General features: G+C 43.8%; 1 protein-coding gene and 1 long non-coding RNA gene across 4 annotated transcripts in view; one reads left to right on the top strand and one right to left on the bottom strand.

Moving 5' to 3' along the window:
* Positions 1-2670: 2670 nt before the first annotated feature.
* gmip (GEM interacting protein) overlaps positions 2671-19136 on the top strand; it is a 38099-nt gene continuing 21633 nt past the window's right edge. Inside the window, exons 1-5 of one of the 3 annotated variants that reach the window (XM_029123392.2) lie at positions 2671-3307; positions 4888-5031; positions 12291-12378; positions 14535-14631; positions 14933-14987. In XM_029123392.2, the coding sequence (XP_028979225.1) occupies positions 3061-3307; positions 4888-5031; positions 12291-12378; positions 14535-14631; positions 14933-14987 (631 nt within the window). In that variant the 5' untranslated portion in view covers positions 2671-3060. Of the gene's footprint in view, positions 3308-4887; positions 5032-6436; positions 6844-12290; positions 12379-14534; positions 14632-14932; positions 14988-19136 lie in introns of those variants that run through there. The other 2 variants (XM_034295234.1, XM_034295235.1) reach the window with 2 other exon arrangements.
* On the bottom strand, positions 4976-18987 carry LOC109616367. The gene is made up of 7 exons (XR_002197489.2): positions 18901-18987; positions 16818-16974; positions 16381-16532; positions 16102-16262; positions 15939-15956; positions 15726-15801; positions 4976-5062 (listed from the first exon to the last, which is right to left on the bottom strand). It is a non-coding gene; the product is annotated as an uncharacterized LOC109616367 (long non-coding RNA).

Below are 19136 nucleotides of genomic sequence, written 5' to 3' on the forward strand. Positions count from 1 at the left end.
GTTGGAAAATGAAATCTCTGCATATCCATAAAGTTGGTCAGCAGCAGGAAGCATGAAGTGCTCTAAAGCTTCCTGGAAGACGGCTCCGTTGACCTTGGACCTCAGAAAACACAGTGGACCAACACCAGCAGATGACATGGCACCCCAAACCATCACTGACTGTGGAAACTTTACACTGGTCTTCAAGCAACATGGATTCTGTGCCTCTCCTCTTTTCAGACTCTGGGACCTTGATTTCCAAAGGAAATGCAAAATTTACTTTCATCAGAGAACATAACTTTGGACCACTCAGCAGCATTCCAGTCCTTTTTGTCAGGCGAGCCCAGACGAGACGCTTCTGACGCTGTGTCTTGTTCACGAGTGGCTTGACACAAGGAATGTGACAGCTGAAACCCATGTCTTGCATACGTCTGTGCGTGGTGGTTCTTGAAGCACTGACTCCAGCTGCAGTCCACTCTTTGTGAATCTCCCCCACATTTTTGAATGGGTTTTGTTTCACAATCCTCTCCAGGGTGCGGTTATCCCTATTGCTTGTACACTTTTTTTCTACCACATCTTTTCCTTCCCTTCGCCTCTCTATTAATGTGCTTGGACACAGAGCACTGTGAACATCTAGCCTCTTTAGCAATGACCTTTTGTGTCTTGCCCTCCTTGTGCATGGTGTCAATGGTCGTCTTTTGGACATGTCACGTCAGCAGTCTTCCCCATGATTGTGTAGCCTACAGAACTAGACCGAGAGACCATTTAAAGGCCTTTGCAGGTGTTTTGAGTTAATTAGTTGATTAGAGTGTGGCACCAGATGTCTTCAATATTGAACCTTTTCACAATATTCTAATTTTCTGAGATACTGAATTTGGGGTTTTCATTAGTTGTCAGTAATAATCATCAAAATTAAAAGAAATAAACACTTGAAATATATCAGTCTGTGTGGAATGAATGCATACATTATACAAGTTTCACTTTTTGAATGGAATTAGTGAAAGAAATCTACTTTTTGATGATATTCAAATTTAATGACCAGCACCTGTATTGCCTCCTCAAATGTCATCACATACCCTGAGAAAGCCTCCACAGCCTCATCACGTGTGTTGTTACAGTCTTGAAAATCTAGGGTCATAGAAATGTGGTCCTGAAACTGCAGCCTCCGGCTGGGGTCGAATACTGTCTTCCGGTAATCCAATTCGCTAGGTGGCGCTGTCGTCGTGAATAACGAGGGTCCTAGAACTGCGGTCCTGAAACTGCAGGCTCCTACTGCAGCCACATACTATTGGGGAAAGTTCTTGTGGGTGTGTCTTTGGGTGAACTAGCATCATAACAGCAGGTAAGCTGTATATTAAGGTTTGAGAATTGCACGTGTATGAAGGATTTTTTCCTTTTTTCATTTTATATATCTACTCAATTCATATGCATCATTGATGTACTTCTTACAACCTGCAATGCTAGCTAGCAAACCAGCTTGCTAGAATTAAGTAGCCACCAGACAGCTAAGGTATCTAATATTGACACTAGAAGCACCAACTATCTCGGCCACCTGTCTCCACACCGTATTTTCTTTTGTTTGCGTCTCTGTAGGAAAATAGCGTGCAATTGTATAGCTCCCATCACTGCTACTAAAACATCCACCTTTTAAAAAGGACCGCAAAATCTGTTCATTTTATTCTTTTAATTGCACGGAGAGCATTTCACAACCAGCTACACAAAATCCTGTGATTGGTCAGTCCCCAGGGATAGGCGCGGGTGATTTGGAACAAGTTGGAAAATCTAAACTTTTTCATCGCCTCTCACGGATCCCACGCATCGCCCCGCAAGCCACTAGCTCGCCACGCTTCCCTTCATTGAAATGAATTGAGCCATCGCTCCCATTGCGAAAAGTGTGAATGAACAGTGAGAGTTGAGTACCTCTGGTGTATAATATACTGTGTGATACCTTGTGTTGTCCACAGGAGTGTGCACGAGTCAGTCTGTTGAGCAACCTGCCTAGAATAACAGACCTGTGAGGGAACAATAACCTAACATAGTTGCTGTGGGATGTCAGAGCTGTGTGGGTTGGATCTCCCAAGTAGATCATGGGTGGAGTTGGCGCTGAGTTACACAGTGCTTACATTGTTTGGCTGCACAAATGCCTACTTCCCACTTTATCAATAACAAATACACAATAAGTCGAAATAAGAGGAAATATATGTGGTATATACATAAATAAACACAGCAGTTGCCGTGGAAATAAAAATACACATACACACTTGTAATATTGTTCTACTAACAAGATATAATGTAGTCACTATCTGGTCTCTACATGTCACAAAGGAATGTCTGCCATGCATTCAAGCAATTCCCGCCCAAAAAGTACATTTACCTCCAAAATGTGATTAATATATCTGGATCAGACTTAGTCTAGGGTGTACCCAGATATATTTTAGCACGGTAACCAGCGTAAATCTACACAATGTGCAATAAAATGCGCTTTTTTAACCGTACAAACATACTTATTTATCGGATAAATAGCCTAAGAGTGGATGACGTGCGGGGAGCCAGCTTTGTCTTTAGCCGCGACTACAGTTATTGCTATCCTTCAGCTAAACAAATCCACGGTTGACGTAACGCCAAGAACGTTTCGACACAGGAATGTGGACGAACAAGATGCTTAGCGGAACAAAATTTTGTTAAGTATTGAGGTGAAATGTAAGCCTAGTTTGGGTCACAGAAAGCTCTCGTCGTTTGATAGACCTGAAAAAAATTGCTCTTTTAAATACATTTACATCACAAAAGCGTTGAGAAAGTTTGTCTGATGACCTGGGAGAACGTCGCAGCGGACAAGGTAGCCTATTGACCAGGCTTCGTGTATGCGCGATGAACACTGCCCGGGACAATTCACACCTATGGAAAATACATTTCTATTAACTCTGATGTTTTTTTGGCTCTAAATTAAATGGAAGTTATGTTTTTCTATTAATATAGACTACTACTTTGAATATACATTTTGAATTACCTGAATATTTGTTTATTTTGTTATTATGTTGCGTTTGTGTGCCCATATGGAATTTCAGACAACTTCAGTTAGAAATGCCTTTGGATTTGAATGTACATCTCGGCCTGCGGCGTGCGGTTGTTAAACATAAGCCAAGTGAACAGGGAGAAAATTATTCTCATTTACCCGGAATGACCACCACCACTGCCAAACTTGTACCGTGTCAACTCGGTCGTGGTATTCGTAGCATTGAGTACAACAACATACCGTGGACTGTAACAAAACTCCGCGCTGTGGCGGAATGCCTGAGACAACTTCGGCTTCTTTTTCAGGACTGTTGCGGTAAGACAATTGAAAATACGTGTGACTTCTACTAACAAGGTTCTGTTTCTGAGAGCTGTAAATTCTCTCTGAGTAAGCCCGTGCACAAAAAGGGGGGGGGGGGGGGTGGTGCTGGAGCCCCTGTATCTTTCCCTACAGACTTAACAAGTTACCTTTTTGCCCATCTGTGTCAGCATTCTACCTGCGTGGGTTAGGGTTGACGCGCGCCACCGGAGCAGACGGGCGTACAGTTAAGACAAAAGTATTCATACCCATGCCAAATTTTGAGCCATAGTACATTTTTATTTGACCAATAGGTTTCTTCTGGCTGGAAATGACATTAGCAAGTGACAAAACATGGTAAGACATTGCGCTGGAGATACAAATGAATAACGTAACTATTAGAGTTTGGGTTTTTTTATTACGAAAAATGCCATGTCCAACATTATTCATACCCCTTAAAATTGTTGCAAATTTTTGAGAAAATGACGTTTCTATACCATTCAAAATGGTCTTGTAATTTCCACAATTCGAGAGCATTCTAATCACCTATAAATGGAGAACAGCTGAACAGCAGTAGTTCTCTAGTCAGTTAGTCAACTGCAGGTCATGGCTAAAAACAGAAATTGTTACGTTGTTCATTTGTACCTCCAGCACAATGTCTTACAGGGTTTTGTCACTTGTTTATGTCATTTCCGGTCAGAAGAAACCTATTTGTCAAATAAAAATTCACTATGGCTCAAAATTTGCCATGGGTATGAATACTTTTGTATGTTGTTCACCTGCATGACGAGTATGGCGAAAGCTAGGCCTTAAACATCTTCAAACTGATTACAAGAATGACTTCATAGGAAGTGCAATTAAACAGTTTAAACAGAATAAAATAGGCTACACGTTTATTACATTGGTACTGAGACATGGTGTTTTGCAAAGTGGCCCTAAAAGAGAGAAATTATAGTTTACAGTCACAAAATCTGGACACTAATTGACCAAAAGACAGATAGAAATGTAGACAAAAAAACAAACAAATTCTGGGTATTATTATTCTCATGTGCTCCACCCCAAAACAAGACCACATTTCAATCAGGACTGATATTTTTGAAAATACTAAACACATCCCCCTACAGTATTTTGTTACAAATTACATTGAACTTTAATTCAGGCCATTAAAAGAAATCTCCAAAGAAGTTTAAATACATATATCAAATAATGAAAAGGCCCCTTTCTCGGCCCCCAGCAAGGATACTGTCCTACTAACCTATATGCACACTGTCCGCTCGACAGTGTGCAGTTACCAGTAGATACCTGAAGGGGTCGCTGTCCTACTTCAGTATGGATAATGCAGTGAAGTTGTTGGGCCATTAGGCTCACTGATGCTATTGAGCAGAGGCACAAGAGGCTGTGCTGTGTTTTGAATACACCCACAAGTAACCCGTATCTTGTTGCTTATTTATATCAAACATTGCCAACATATTGAATTAATAGTGACTTTTATATTCCAATTAAAATGCGTGATATGATTAGTAAGTGCACAGTATTCATCGTTTTTTCTTCTCACCCGAACACACTTTGTCTTATTTCTTTTCCCCTCTGCCTCCCAGAGCCAGGTGGTCCTCCGCAGGCGAAAGTGTCCTTTGGGCTCGAGGCCCTACAGGAGTCCGTCCAGTCCCTGGCAGAACGCTATCCATCCATGGGTCGACCTCCCGTCAGCCACGCCCTTGCCATGCTGCGCCTCTCCCTCACTGGTCAGTCAGTCTCCGCCCCCTAGAATGCTTCCTAAACGCAGAGTGTTACCTTACAGTTGGGTGGGGAAAGCATTTGCATGTGGCCTGATAACAGGGGTCTTGCAATCTGGGCACAATTAAAATAATAGAAATCACAAAAAATATTTGTTAGGCTCTGCTTTACTCTTATTCTGTCTGGTCCCAGGTGCTCTGGGGCAATGCTACATAGACTCCTGTGGTAACATTGGTCGACGAATAAGGCCGTTCCCCTTCCTGGACAGTTGTCCACAGCTGGCCAGTTAGAGTACGTGGCCTGAACCCCTGAACATGCAGCAACCTCCGCGTGGTTTCAAATCCAATGTTTTTAGCAGCGTTCTTTCATGTGTGCATTGGCGGGGCTACCTGTAACAGCGACAACTTCAGAGAGGAAACCCGGCCCCACCTCAACACGTTTTTCTCAGAGCTCGTTGCTGACTAGTTAAAAGGCCACATTTGGGACCTAGCCACTGATTAGCCCGATGGGCTACATGTGGCGACCACCTGCTTCAGTTTGCTGTTTGGCTGAGGGTGGGCTACAGGGATTGCGCCAATTTCTAGCATGCCTGATAAAATGTATGTCTAGCCACTAAGTGTAACAAAATGTTATCGGGGGGAGCGATGTTATGGCAAATATGTTCAGGTGTGTCCAAACACTTCTGCCTATGGATATAGTATCCATTACTAACAGTAAAGACCTAATACGTCCGCCTATGGATATAGTAACTGTTAACCTGCTGGCCCATTTCAATCAGTTTAAATATTAATACATAATTTTGCTGTCACTTTTTAACCAGAACAACTTATTGTGGTGAGTGCACATACTTTCTTACTTTTCTGTCTTAGCCACCAGTGGGAATCAAACCAACAACCATAATGTTGCTAACTCTACGCTCTACAACTGAGCTACACAGGGTCTTTATGAATGTTTAAAGATATATTTTCCTTGGGCATGTCATGCTTTATTGGACAGCAAAGTGGCGAAATATAGGGGAGGGAGTTTTTTCGGAAAAAGCAGTAGGTGGGATCTGAACCCACGCTGAAGCGGTTCGTGTGCACCCTAGGACACGTGGGTTTTTGACTCTTAACTGTCACCTGTGAGGACTGGGAGAATTGGACATCTCACAATGTTGCAGGTTTAATTGGTGAGACGTACAAAGTCAAACGTAGTATTGATATGACCTGGCTACCCAAATGCCTGAGTGCACATTTGGACAAAGTGGTTTTATTCTAGAACATCTGCAAACTGTGCAAACTGCTTCAACATGCGCACAGACATGGACACTTTCTGAATAAAAATACTTTTTTTTTTTCTCTCTGCCTCTCTCTCCTTCTGTACATACCCACACATCTTTAGCTCTTTTCTGTGTGACAGCATAGGTTGGGCTTAAAGTGACAAAGGGCCACACTTCCTCTTCTGACGAGTGTTGAAACCAATTGGCCAACCTCCCCTTTGCAGTTGAGGAAGACAACTGCTCGAGAGCAAACAGAAACGGTTCAAACCCGGGCACTTCACCAGGCAGCAGCGCCTTGAAAGTCAAGTGCATTTGCGTGGAACTAGAGGAAACTGAGCTGATTTCCTGCTCTCTGGCGCTTGTTCCGTAACGTGTCTAGGTAGGCGGTACTAACGTTGATAGAATGTTGGCGGAACATTGACTGAAAGTTGCCTGAAGGTACAAGGACCATTGATGAGGCGACAGTGGTAGATCGGTTAGGTGCGCCTGTGATATTTTGTCTTAGCGATGGAGAGAGAAGGAGAAGCCGAAGTCATGGAGAAGGAGGCCTCCACGTCCTCAGGTGAGTAACAAGAGAATGGATCGGTGTTGTAGTTTAGTTCAGTTTCCACTGCCCCTACTCCTGAACTAAAGCAAGCTCAGCAGAGTGTCTAAATGTTTAGTGCGTTTGTGTGTGTGGCTGCGTGTGTGTATTTGTGTGTGTGTGTGTGTGTGTGTGTGAGGTTGCATGTTAGATGCTTAACATCCTTCCCATTGGTGAACCGCCTGAACTTGTCTTCCATTTTGTGCTGGTGTAGAATTCTGTAATCTTTCTTTGAACTTCTTACACCACATAATCAGGGACGTCAGTCTCCGTTACTTTAGCAGGATGGTTTGAAGACCAAAAAAATTCATTTTTTTATGAAACCACCATCTAGAACTATGAGAAACTGTCTAAACTGTAGGCCAGGGATATTCAAATCATACCCTACGAGGGCCAAAGCCCGCTGGCTTCCTGTTCTACCTCATCATTAATGTCTCCCACCCGGTGTCCCAGGTCTTAATAAGTTCCTGACTGGGGGGTTGCAATGAAAAATGGAGTCGAACTGTCTTGGAGGTCCGGATTTGAAAACCCCTGCAGGCTGTTGGCTTTAGCACTGGTTCTCAATCTCTTGGGCGCCGGGGATCCATCTTGTGTTAGGAAATTCACCGAGCCCAACTCAGGACTGACTTAACAAGAGTGCATGAGTGAACATTATCATGTTTTGGGCCCTACAATGTAACATTTATAACATCTTTGCAACTGAGGAGGTTGTTACTGTTTTTAAGCTTATTTCACACAACTCTACACATTTTACCATGAGGTTGAGAGAGATCCTTTGCCCTTTGTTTTAAAGATGAATTAATATAAACCCTTGTCTCTGTTGCCTAGGGTTCAGTTTATTCCAATTTTATTGTATGACAGCCTCTAAACTATTCCTTGTATCACTTGGCTAGATCTGTTTAAACTGTAATAAAAACAATATAAAAGGCTAAAACGTACAAAACTTAGTGATTGGCTTCAGTTCAATTAGCTCTTAAGCCGATGATACACTCTACATTAATTTATTCAAAATTGCCTATCAAATCGCTAGTAGACACTCAGTTCTACCTACTGTGTGTTTTTCTACTGTGTGAACAGAAATCTATTAAAGTGAAAAACAAGCACTTTATATCTACTGAAAAAAACGCTACACATACAGTGTCATGCAGGATGTGGTTGACCTGAATGAAGACCGAGAGAGGGACGACAGAGTGAGGCAGAGAGATGGATGACTTACTGAGGCACAGAGGAGGAGGACAGACCGAGGCAGATAGAAGAGAGTCAGGTGGAAGAAGCAGGCTTAGACAGAGACAGAGGAAGAGAAAAAGAGAGGTGTTCATTTTTCCTCCGCTGCTTACTGCAACTTCAAAGCTTTTGCATTTCAGCCGCCCTGAAAGTGAAACGCAGTCAGCTTCAACTGTGACCAGAACCTTGTTGTCAGGCTTGTCTGCAATCTCAGCACGTGTGCAAGCCTGCAAACATTTTTTTGGGAGAAACTACAGCGATAGTTTGAGTTTCACTCAGGGCAAATGTACCAACCTTCCGTATGAGACTAACTAAATGGAAACACAGGAACAAATAATTCCTGTTATTCCTTTGTTCCGGGTTAACCCTGCGTACCCTGATGGGGAGCGGGCAACATGGATAAAACTACTGTACGCTAGATGTGCCCCTTAGAGAGTAAATACATATATACAATAAAAAGCATATCCACGCAAATTTAGAAACATTTTGAAATTCCGTGAAAATTATTAGATTAAAGGCGATGACAGGTTGAAAAATATTAAGTTCCGTGAGCGAGAGGAATGACAGATGTCTTTAAATGGAAACGCACTAATTTCACGTTTACGATTTGAACTACAAGGTGCTTTTAGACCATCACAATTACTATAGTTTATGCAGTTCATAAAATGTGACATTTAAGTTTTTGTAATCCTATTTTAGTATTATCTTAAGATCTTACTGTCAGGCCCCAAACAGGGCCTTTCGAAGGATTATAAATTCAGCGTGAATATAATAAGTGTTCCGTTGCAGGATCAGTTTAACCTTGCTTCACAACAGCTAAAAATAGAACAAAAATAGGATGTGACGGTATATCGTCGTATAACATCCAACAGTGGCTATCGGTACATAGTGACATGGAATTATGTGGAGGATATGGAAATGTGAAGCGGTGACGTCACCCCATTTTTCTCACTTGTCTCCCATTTTCTTGAAGATGCATTGTCAGGCATGTCATGCTTTATCGGATGGGAAAGTGGCGAAAGATAGTAGAGTTTTTGCTAAGTGCGCAGTAGGTGGGATTCGAGCGTTCATATCATTAAATCAATGATCACGAAATGTAGTGGTAAGTAATGTAACTTTGGGATTTACATAGGGTTTTGAGCAATTTCCTACGGCATCCCCAGAATGTTGGAAGGCTGTGACATGAAATTGGTCCCCTGTACATTCTTCAGACATCCTCTGTTTGCAGGGTCATTTGATGCATTTGATGCCACAAACTTGTGTAAGGGAACAGATGGGCCGGAATGGCAATTTTGGGTGGTCATTTATATATACTTACATACAGTACAGGACCAGTTCTAGGCATACGTGACATAAGAGGTCACTTAGGGCCACCGTCCACAGGTGGGCCCCGACCACTAGGGGCCCCAAATCAAATTTTGCATAAGGTCCCTAATAGGCTACAACCAGACTAGCAAGCATACATACAGTATCTCACAAATACTTGAATATGACACTTTGCTACAATGTAAAGTTGTGAGTGTACAGCTTGTATAACAGTGTAAATTTGCTGTCCCCTCAAAATAACACAACACACAGCCATTAATGTCTAAACCACTGGCAACAAAATTAAGTACACCCCTAAGTGAAAATGTCCAAATTGGGCCCAAAGTGTCAATATTTTGTGTGGCTACCATCATTTTCCAGCACTGCCTTAACCATATTGGGCATGGAGTTCACCAGAGCATCACAGGTTGCCACTGGAGTCCTCTTCCACTCCTCCATGACGGCATCACAGAGCTGGTGGATGTTAGAGACCTTGCGCTCCTCCACCTTCCGTTTAAGGATGCCCCACAGATCCTCAATAGGGTTTAGGTCTGGAGACATGCTTGGCCAGTCCATCATCTTTACCCTCAGTTTCTTTAGCAAGGCAATGGTCGTCTTGGAGTTGTGTTTGGGGTCGTTATCATGTTGGAATACTTACCTGCTGCCCAGTCTCTGCTTCAGTATGTCACAGTACATGTTGGCATTCATGGTTCCCTCAATGAACTGTAGATCCTCAGTGCCGGCAGCACTCATGCAGCCCCAGACCATGACACTCCCACCACCATGCTTCACTGAAGGCAAGACACACTTGTCTTTGTACTCCTCACCTGGTTGCCGCCACACACTCTTGACACCATCTGAACCAAATAAGTATATATTTGTCTTATCAGACTACAGGACATGGTTCCAGTAATCCATGTCCTTAGTCTGCTTGTCTTCAGCAAACAGTTTTCAGGCTTTCTTGTTCATTATCTTTAGAAGAGGCTTCCTTCTGGGACGACAGCCATGCAGACCAAATTGATGCAGTGTGCGGCGTATGGTCTGAGCACTGACAGGCTGACTCCCCACCCCTTCAACCTCTGCAGCAATGCTGGCAGCACTCATGTCTATTTCGCAAAGACAAACTCTGGATATGACGCTGAGCATGTGCACTCAACCTCTTTGGTCGACCATGGCGAGGCCTGTTCTGAGTGGAACCTGTCCTGTTAAACCGCTGTATGGTCTTGGCCACCATGCTGCAGCTCAGTTTCAGGGTCTTGGTCTTCTTATAGCTTAGGCCATCTTTATGTAGAGCTACAATTCTTTTTTTCAGATCCTCAGAGAGTTCTTTGCCATGAGGTGCCATGTTGAACTTCCAGTGACCAGTAAGAGGGAGTGTGAGAGCGATGACACCAAATTTAACACACTACTCCCCATTCACAGCTGAGACCCTGTAACACAAACAAGTCACATGACACAGGGGAGGGAAAATTGCTAATTGGGCCCAATTTGGACATTTTCACTTAGGGGTGTACTCACTTTTCTTGCCTGCGGTTTAAACATTAATGGCTGTGTGTTGAGTTATTTTGAGGGGACAGCAAATTTCCACTGTTATATAAGCTGTACACTCACTACTTTTCCTTGTAGCAAAGTGTCATTTCTTCAGTGTTGTCACATGAAAAGATATACTCAAATATTTACAAAAATGTGAGGGGTGTACTCACTTTTGTGAGGAACTGTACATGTAATCTTAAACACCTCAACTCCAGTCTTCCTTTGGGAACCTATGGTTACATTGCACCATGAATGGCTTCTCCCAAAGGTCCTCAACTAACCAAACATAAATGGCTTCTCCCAAAGACCCTCAACTAACCAAACATGAAAATTAAAACCACTAATGAGTAATGATTGCATTTTCCAACAACCAGGAATTGTGTTTCAATTAAAAGTTTTTGTGTGTCAAAGTCTGTATTTTTTTAACCCTTATACAGGTAGCAATATAAGGAACTGAGTACAGATGCCGTATCTTAATTTGAGTTTCACACAGTAAGAGCCAGAGAAAATAAGGAAATGTGAAGGGCTATGTGGATTATAATTCATTAACATGTTTTGCGAGGGAACCTCTTTTCTTTATTAGGGCAAATGAAGTCTGCAATTTTTAGCTGTAAATTACAATCTTTTGAAGCTTCTGAAACCTCGTGAATTACGCTGCGAGTTTGTATTTCCAGCAAGAACAGAACAGTGAAATTAAGATACAGAATCTACAGTGGTTGTCATCAGGTTTTTGTATGGCATTGATGTGTTTTACACAGTGAGGTCACGTTAGGTCACAGACAGGGAAACCACAATGTATTCTGACGTGAGAGCAGCATTCCACCTGTGTTTTACACTCCGTTAACATTCAGAATCATGTACAGGTCATATTTCATTGAAAACTGACAACACGATGGAGTTGCCAGAATATGAAACAAAAACAACCCTTTGTTTGAATTGCATTTCTCTTTTTCTCATGTCGACTTCAGGCCTTCCTGTATCAGACCTTTTACAACATATGTTTCAGTCCTTCCCATATTAGAACTTACTAAGACTCTGCTTATCGGTTGTTCGCACAGAAGAAGCTGGCAAGTTGAAATGCCCAAGTGTTAGAACAAAGGCCTTTTACGCTAGCACTCAGTAACACTCCTGATTGTCCGTCACCTACACCACCCTTCAAACCCACTAACTGTCTTTTATCTTCCCTCGGGGTTCAGTTGGGTGTACAGACTGTTTTAATGGATTTGTTTGTTATTCACGCTTTGTTTTGTGAGAGGAGCATGTTTATTTTTTGTATTTTTTTAGGTATGTTTGTGTGATTTTTCTGCATGAACAATAAAAGATAATCTCAAAATTCCCTCATCTCCCTCTGTATCCTACCCCAGATGCCAAGATCCCCAGCCAAACACAGACCAAGCGCTACAGCGAGATCTTCCGGGACTTCGACAACTTTGAACTCTCACTGGTCTACTCGTAAGTCTGACTTTTAAATTCACCCGTCGCGTTCACCCTTTTCTTGACTAACATTGCAATGATTGCAATCAGATTAAATCGGGACAGCTCTGATGTCTGCGGGACCGGCTCAATCAATCAATCAATCAAATTTATTTAAAAGCCCTTTTTACAACAGCAGTTGTCACAAAATGCTTTTACAGAGACACCCGGCCTTAAACCCCAAGGAGCAAACAACAGTAGTGTTGAATTTTGGCTAACGTACAAAGTGAAGCGTACAATAACTAACCGTGTAATACAGTAACTTACACATTTTGTGCATTTCTTCCAACTGTTGCCAAAGAGAGGAAGTGTGTACTCAATAGGTCTACCTAATCTGCATGATGTTATTAACTGATTATATTCTTCCTCATGCATCTACAGTGGGGAGAACAAGTATTTGATACACTGCCGATATTGCAGGTTTTCGCACGCAGAAGTCTGTCATTTTTATCTTAGGTACTCGTCAACTGTGAGTGACGGAATCTAAAACAAAAATCCAGAAAATCACATTTTTAAGTAATTAATTTGCATTTTATTGCATGACATAAGTATTTGATACATCAGAAAAGCAGAACTTTACCTTTGTTTGCAATTACAGAGATCATACGTTTCCTGTAGTTCTTGACCAGGTTTGCACACACTGCAGCAGGGATTTTGGCCCACTCCTCCATACAGACCTTCTCCAGATTCAGGTTTCGGGGCTGTCGCTGGGCAATACCGACTTTCAGCTCCCTCCAAAGATTTTCTATTGGGTTCAGGTCTGGAGACTGGCTAAGCCACTCTAGGACCTTGAGATGCTTCTTACAGAGCCACTCCTTAGTTGCCCTGGCTGTGTGTTTCGGGTCGTTGTCATGCTGGAGACCCAGCCACGACCCATCTTCAATGCTCTTACTGAGGGAAGGAGGTTGTTGGCCAAGATCTTGCGGTACATGGCCCCATCCATCCTCCCCTCAATACGGTGCAGTCGTCCTGTCCCCTTTGCAGAAAAGCATCCCCAAAGAATGTTTCCACCTCCATGCTTCACGGTTGGGATGGTGTTCTTGGGGTTGTACTCATCCTTCTTCTTCCTCCAAACACGGCGAGTGGAGTTTAGACCAAAATGCCCTATTTTTGTCTCATCAGACCACATGACCTTCTCCCATTCCTCCTCTGCATTATCCAGATGGTCATTGGCAAACTTCAGATGGTCCTAGACATGCGCTGGCTTGAGCAGTGGGAGCTTGCATGCGCTGCATGATTTTAATCCATGACAGCGTAGTGTGTTACTAATGGTTTTCTTTGAGAGTGTGGTCCCATCTCTCTTCAGGTCATTGACCAGGTCCTGCTGTGTTGTTCTGGGCCGATCCCTCACCTTCCTCATGATCATTGATGCCCCACGAGGTGAGATCTTATATGGAGCCCCAGACCGAGGGAGATTGACCGTCATCTTAAACTTCTTCCATTTTCTAATAATTGCGCCAACAGTTGTTGCCGTCTCACCAAGCTGCTTACCGATTATCCTGTAGCCCATCCCAGCCTTGTGCAGGTCTACAATTTTATCCCTGATGTCCTTATGCAGCTCTCTGGTCTTGGCAATTGTGGAGAGGTTGGAGTCTGTTTGATTGAGTGTGTGGACAGGTGTCTTTTATACAGGTAAACAGGTGCAGTTAATACAGAAAAACGAACATGTCTGTGGGAGCCGGAATTCTTACTGGTTGGCAGGTGATCAAATACTTATGTCATGCAATAAAATGCGAATTCATTATTTAAAAATCATACAATGTGATTTGATGGATTTTCGTTTTAGATTCCGTCTCTGACAGTTGAAGTGTACCTATGATAAAAATTACAGACCTCTACATTCTTTGTAAGTAGGAAAACCTGCAAAATCGGTAGTGTATCAAATACTTGTTCTCCCCACTGTATGCTAAGTCCTACTCAGCCTCTACCACTTTCCTCCATGTGTTCTTATTAGGTGTTGTATAGGTGTGTTATTCATTAGATAATGCTGTCACATCTACCTAGATGGTTAAAATGGCTGACGGTACACAGATTACCTGAAAGTGACACCACCTTGAACTTGTAAAGCACCCATGTAGCCCTTATGAATCCTTTACAAAGGCTTCATTGAGCATTCATAACATGTGTCCCATCAGCACGGTGGAGGAGATGCTGCCAGACCCCGACTCTCAGTCTATCGCTGAATCCACCTCTACGGAAACAACTGAAATTACAGAGGCGGATAATGTGACGGTGAGGGAACATTGCTATTGGTCAATCAACCAGCCAATCAGTTGCTATGTCATCTTTGTCAGTCAGTCCTGTTTCCCGCCTGTTGATTGGCTGCGGTTATTAGGTCACATTTCCTTCATTAATCGCTATAATTCGTAGCATTAATTCAATGCACACTGAATTATCACGTCTTTTGGGTACCGTTCATACTAGGCAAGTGGGTGATCAGTCAAATTCATTTTCTGTTGCCGTTCTATTCGTGTGCAGTAGTCTTTAGGTTTGTGCCTGACTGACGACTGATATTGTGTGTCTTGCCTTGCAGTGTGACGAAGACGTCTATCCTCCGGATGGAGATGATAAAGATGGAGGTCTAACAGGTATGTTTCTGCTGTGCTCTGGCGTGTTGTATAACTGCACGCGTGTGAGTGTTTGTGTGTGAAGACAGCCTAACCCTCACAGACACGAGACAACGCAGGAAGACACACGTTTGAACCTGGTGGGTAACGCGTTACCCATCATGCCGAGCAGTAGCCCGGGTTTGCGACAGGAATGCTAAGACAGGTTGCATTGCATCTCAGTCAGCAGTAGAAGACTTTGGTTTGAGTGTTGAATCACAAGGACAATATTGTTTCAAGCCATTCTCTTCGGGAAACACTGCCCTCTGACTGACACCTGTAGATGGCCAATCCACATAGGGTTGGATGGGTGACGTGGGCAAGACTAGAGGGGAGGACAGTCAGTCGCGCTGGTTAATCTCCACCTCGTCAATCTCCCATGCTGTCTTGTAATTAGCTGCCGACTCTAATTGCCGGCGTGCTAACGAGATTAGGAGAAGACCCAAGGGGGGCGGAGGGAGGGGATTAGTGCTACAGACAGATGCTCTCTGGTTTACCCCTAAGGCATATACATCCAACAGGAGTCAGGCAGCGAGGTGAAGGGAGAGAAGAAAGGGATGGGGGGAGAGAGAGAGCAAAGTGGGCAGAAGCGTAGGCCTACGTTGAACATTCAGTTACACATCGTATTATTTTAGTAATGTGACAATAAAGAGCACAGAATTCTCCCAGGTGCCTTTGGGTGTTGATTTGTTCATAAATACCGTCCATGGACATACAGACCTGTGAGATTGGCCCTGTGGCCCCAGGCGATTCGGCATTAGACCGGTGGGACATCTGGTCCAAATAACTTGCACCACTGTGTGTGGAAACAATTCAATCAGAAGGTTCGACCATAAAGCTTGTTCAGTGTAGTGACTTTGTAAATCCATTCCCTTCTTGTTAGTGGGGTCTTGGCTAGCTTCATCTTTAGGTCGGTAGCTAGCTGGCACTTACCGAGTGGTTGTAATGTTCCTGAAAAAGGTAATGAGGGAAGCATCCCAATATTAAGTATGTTAGGGACATTATGGGACAGAATGACAGTTTTCTCAACTCGCCGGTTTAGAAAATTATCTAGCAAACTTTACGGTTACTGGTCAAATGACACTAGTCTACCTACCGTCCTTGAATTGACTGGAACAAGCAGACAAGAAAATTGCGAATGGGAAAGGTTCAATTTTGCCAAGAGCCGATGGTTAATGGAGGCTTCCCCAGGTGTTCCAGTCAACACAGACCAGGAGAATCATGAGGTAGCCACATTGGCCAACCTCTCATATATGCCTGTAAAGAGCCGTGGTTGTCAGATCGTGCTGTGTTCAGAGGCACACACCAAAACAGTCTGAAAACACCATCCTTATTTGATGGTTGGCATTAAAAAAAAAAATCCCTGAGCAAGTACCTGGTTCGGTGGAGGCACGTGCAGCTGTCATCCAATGGAGATTAAGGATTAATCTCAGAGCCGCAGAGCGGCATTTGAATTAGATGCTGGAATGGAAACATCCTGGAGCAGTGCCGAGTAACAGTGTTGACGGCCACACATCCCATGATGCACTGCAACAGACAGCACAGACCCGCAGGTTGTTGAACGGCATAATATAATCACAGGGATGGAGTGACATGTAGATATTAGGTTTGTAATGTGTGTTTAACACCACACCGTTCAAGCCATTAGTATTAGCACCGCCTCCCCAATCAAGGTGACACCAGTTGCCTATGAAGGCGGAGGAAACACCCTTGTTTTGTCGGTTGGGGACAGTCCCTCTCTTATCTACTCATTAACCCTTCTATTCTTATTGGCAGACTCAAAAGCCTTGGTTTCTCAAATGACGGCCTCACCTGGTTTACCAACTACTTCTCAGATAGGGTCCACTGTGTTAAATCGGAGGGCCTGTTGTCTGGACCTATGGCTGTCTCTATGGCATTGTTTCTTAATCCTGGTCCTGGGGACTTTTTCCACAACAGGGCCTCCTTCACTTGTGGTGCCACGCTTGCCCTGGTGAGAATGATCATAGTACCAATCTCAAACTTCAGTGATATCATATAGAGAACAGCCTCAAACTCTGTCCTGAAGAACATTGGATGTGGTCTATCACAGTGCCATCCGTTTTGCTACTGGAGCCCCTTATAATGCCCACCACTGCAACCTCTACACATTAGTTGGCTGGCCCTCATTACTCACCCGGTGCCTATCTCACTGTACCAATTCATTTACAAGTGCTTGCTAGGCAAAGCCCCACTGTACCTTAGCTCATTGGTCAACCTTTGCTTTACATATAGTATCACTCCTTTGCACTCTACCATTTGCACAGGTATTTCCTAGTGTTATGCTCCCTATTGTCTTTGCCACACCAGTTTTGCACACGAACTGACCTACCTCGCAAAATATACCTCAATTTGTACAAACTGTATAACACTCTCTACTGCATTTTTTCACTTTTAGCTACTCTCTAGCGCATTGGTACTTCTGTTATTGCCTTATCACCTTTGCACTAACTGTATATAGACTCATATATAGACTGCATTTGTATTTTGTACTCGGTGTGTAACTGTATGTTGTCCACCATGTTTGCACTTTGTCTCAGCCACGTCGCCGTTGCAAATCAGAATATGTTCTCAGTCAGTCTACCTGGTTAAGTAAAGGTTCACTGAATGGGACGCCCCAGAGATGGCAGAGGATGAAGGGAGAGAAAGAGGAAGAGAGATATTTTCTTAAGGGGGGGGGGTGAGAGAGGAAGAGATAAGATCTAGCCCCCCCCCCATGTTGGCTAGACAATGGTAGGTCAGTCACGCACCCATAGACCAGGAGGTAAAGCCTGGTGATGATCTAAAGCCTGTCACTGCACAATCTGGACCTGCCCTCTCAGGGTAATCCCTGCAGCAAGCACGCACACACACACACACACACCAAACACATACAGACAGAACAGAGATGCTTTCTGCAGAACGTGTGTCCAAAAGAGGGAGAGGGAGCGCATGTGGTCAACCCATCACTACAACACGCAACCGGAATATCTTGTTTCTTTCAAGACCTGCATTTTTGCCTGGACACTGTTTTAATGGGGAAATTCTCTTTGTTTCAATGGACGCTTTTTTTCTTCCCTGTTCTCACTGCTGGAACAGTGAACTCACAGTCGACTAGAGTTTATGTCACAGTCGACTAGAGTTTATGACACAGTAAATTTTCACGGTGGAGAAGAGGAAGCGATACAGGAGATGCAGTCATATTTCTCAGAAGAATGATGCTTTGACAGATCCGGTGGCCTAATTCTGTTCCTACAGCCCTACCTGTGGAGCGTTAGGAGGAGGAGGAGGACAGTGGAAATGATAGTGGCGATGAAACCCGACCAGTGAGGGAGAGAGCGACTGAGAGATGGGTGGAAGGAGAGAGAGGGCACAGAGTAGAGTGTTAGGAAGGGACAAACCACATGACGTTGCAGGGCCACTGCACGTCACCATCTGCAGTCAGCGTGAGTCAGAACCAAGCCTTCCTTAGCGACCACAGCACAATTCACCCATTCTGCTGTTGCCACAGCAATTAACGCTGCAGCGATCGTCTCAGATCGTCACACTCTGTCTCTGTCTGTCTGTCTATGTCTCTCCTTCTGATGGAGGAAGGGAATAATAGGAGAAGATGTGTAGCTAAAATTATGTTTGACCCCCCCTTCTCTCTTTCTCTTCCTTCCTTCTGTTATTAATACTGAGACGCCGTTTGTTTGGAAACAGCTGGTGTGGACATTTCAGTGGACATATAGATTTTTCCACATTTTCAGATTTTGATCTGCATGCTTTGAGGTGATTGACCTTTGACCTGACCCCCACCCAAGGTGTACGGACCGCTGACACAGGGACCCTGTAACTGACTCCTTCCCAGTCAATTCTTTTTTTCTCTCCATAGTAATTGTCTGACCAAATCACCAACCTGTAGTCAAAATGGAGCATTGTTTCTGCTGAACAAAACGGAGAAACAGGACATAAGCCTTCTGTCCTGCCGTATCTTTTCTCCCCCGTCTGTGAGGAGTTTCACTTCCCTCCACAGACTTGGATGACACGCTGACAGCATGACCCCCCCAAGCACTGTGATCTCCGCAGTCTCCTTGGCGTCAAGGGGCCAAGGGATTTGTCTGTGACAAACCGGGTGGGTGGGGGTGCCTGGCG

Source organism: Esox lucius, chromosome 11 (genome assembly GCF_011004845.1).
Source record: "Esox lucius isolate fEsoLuc1 chromosome 11, fEsoLuc1.pri, whole genome shotgun sequence".
NCBI lineage: Eukaryota > Metazoa > Chordata > Actinopteri > Esociformes > Esocidae > Esox > Esox lucius.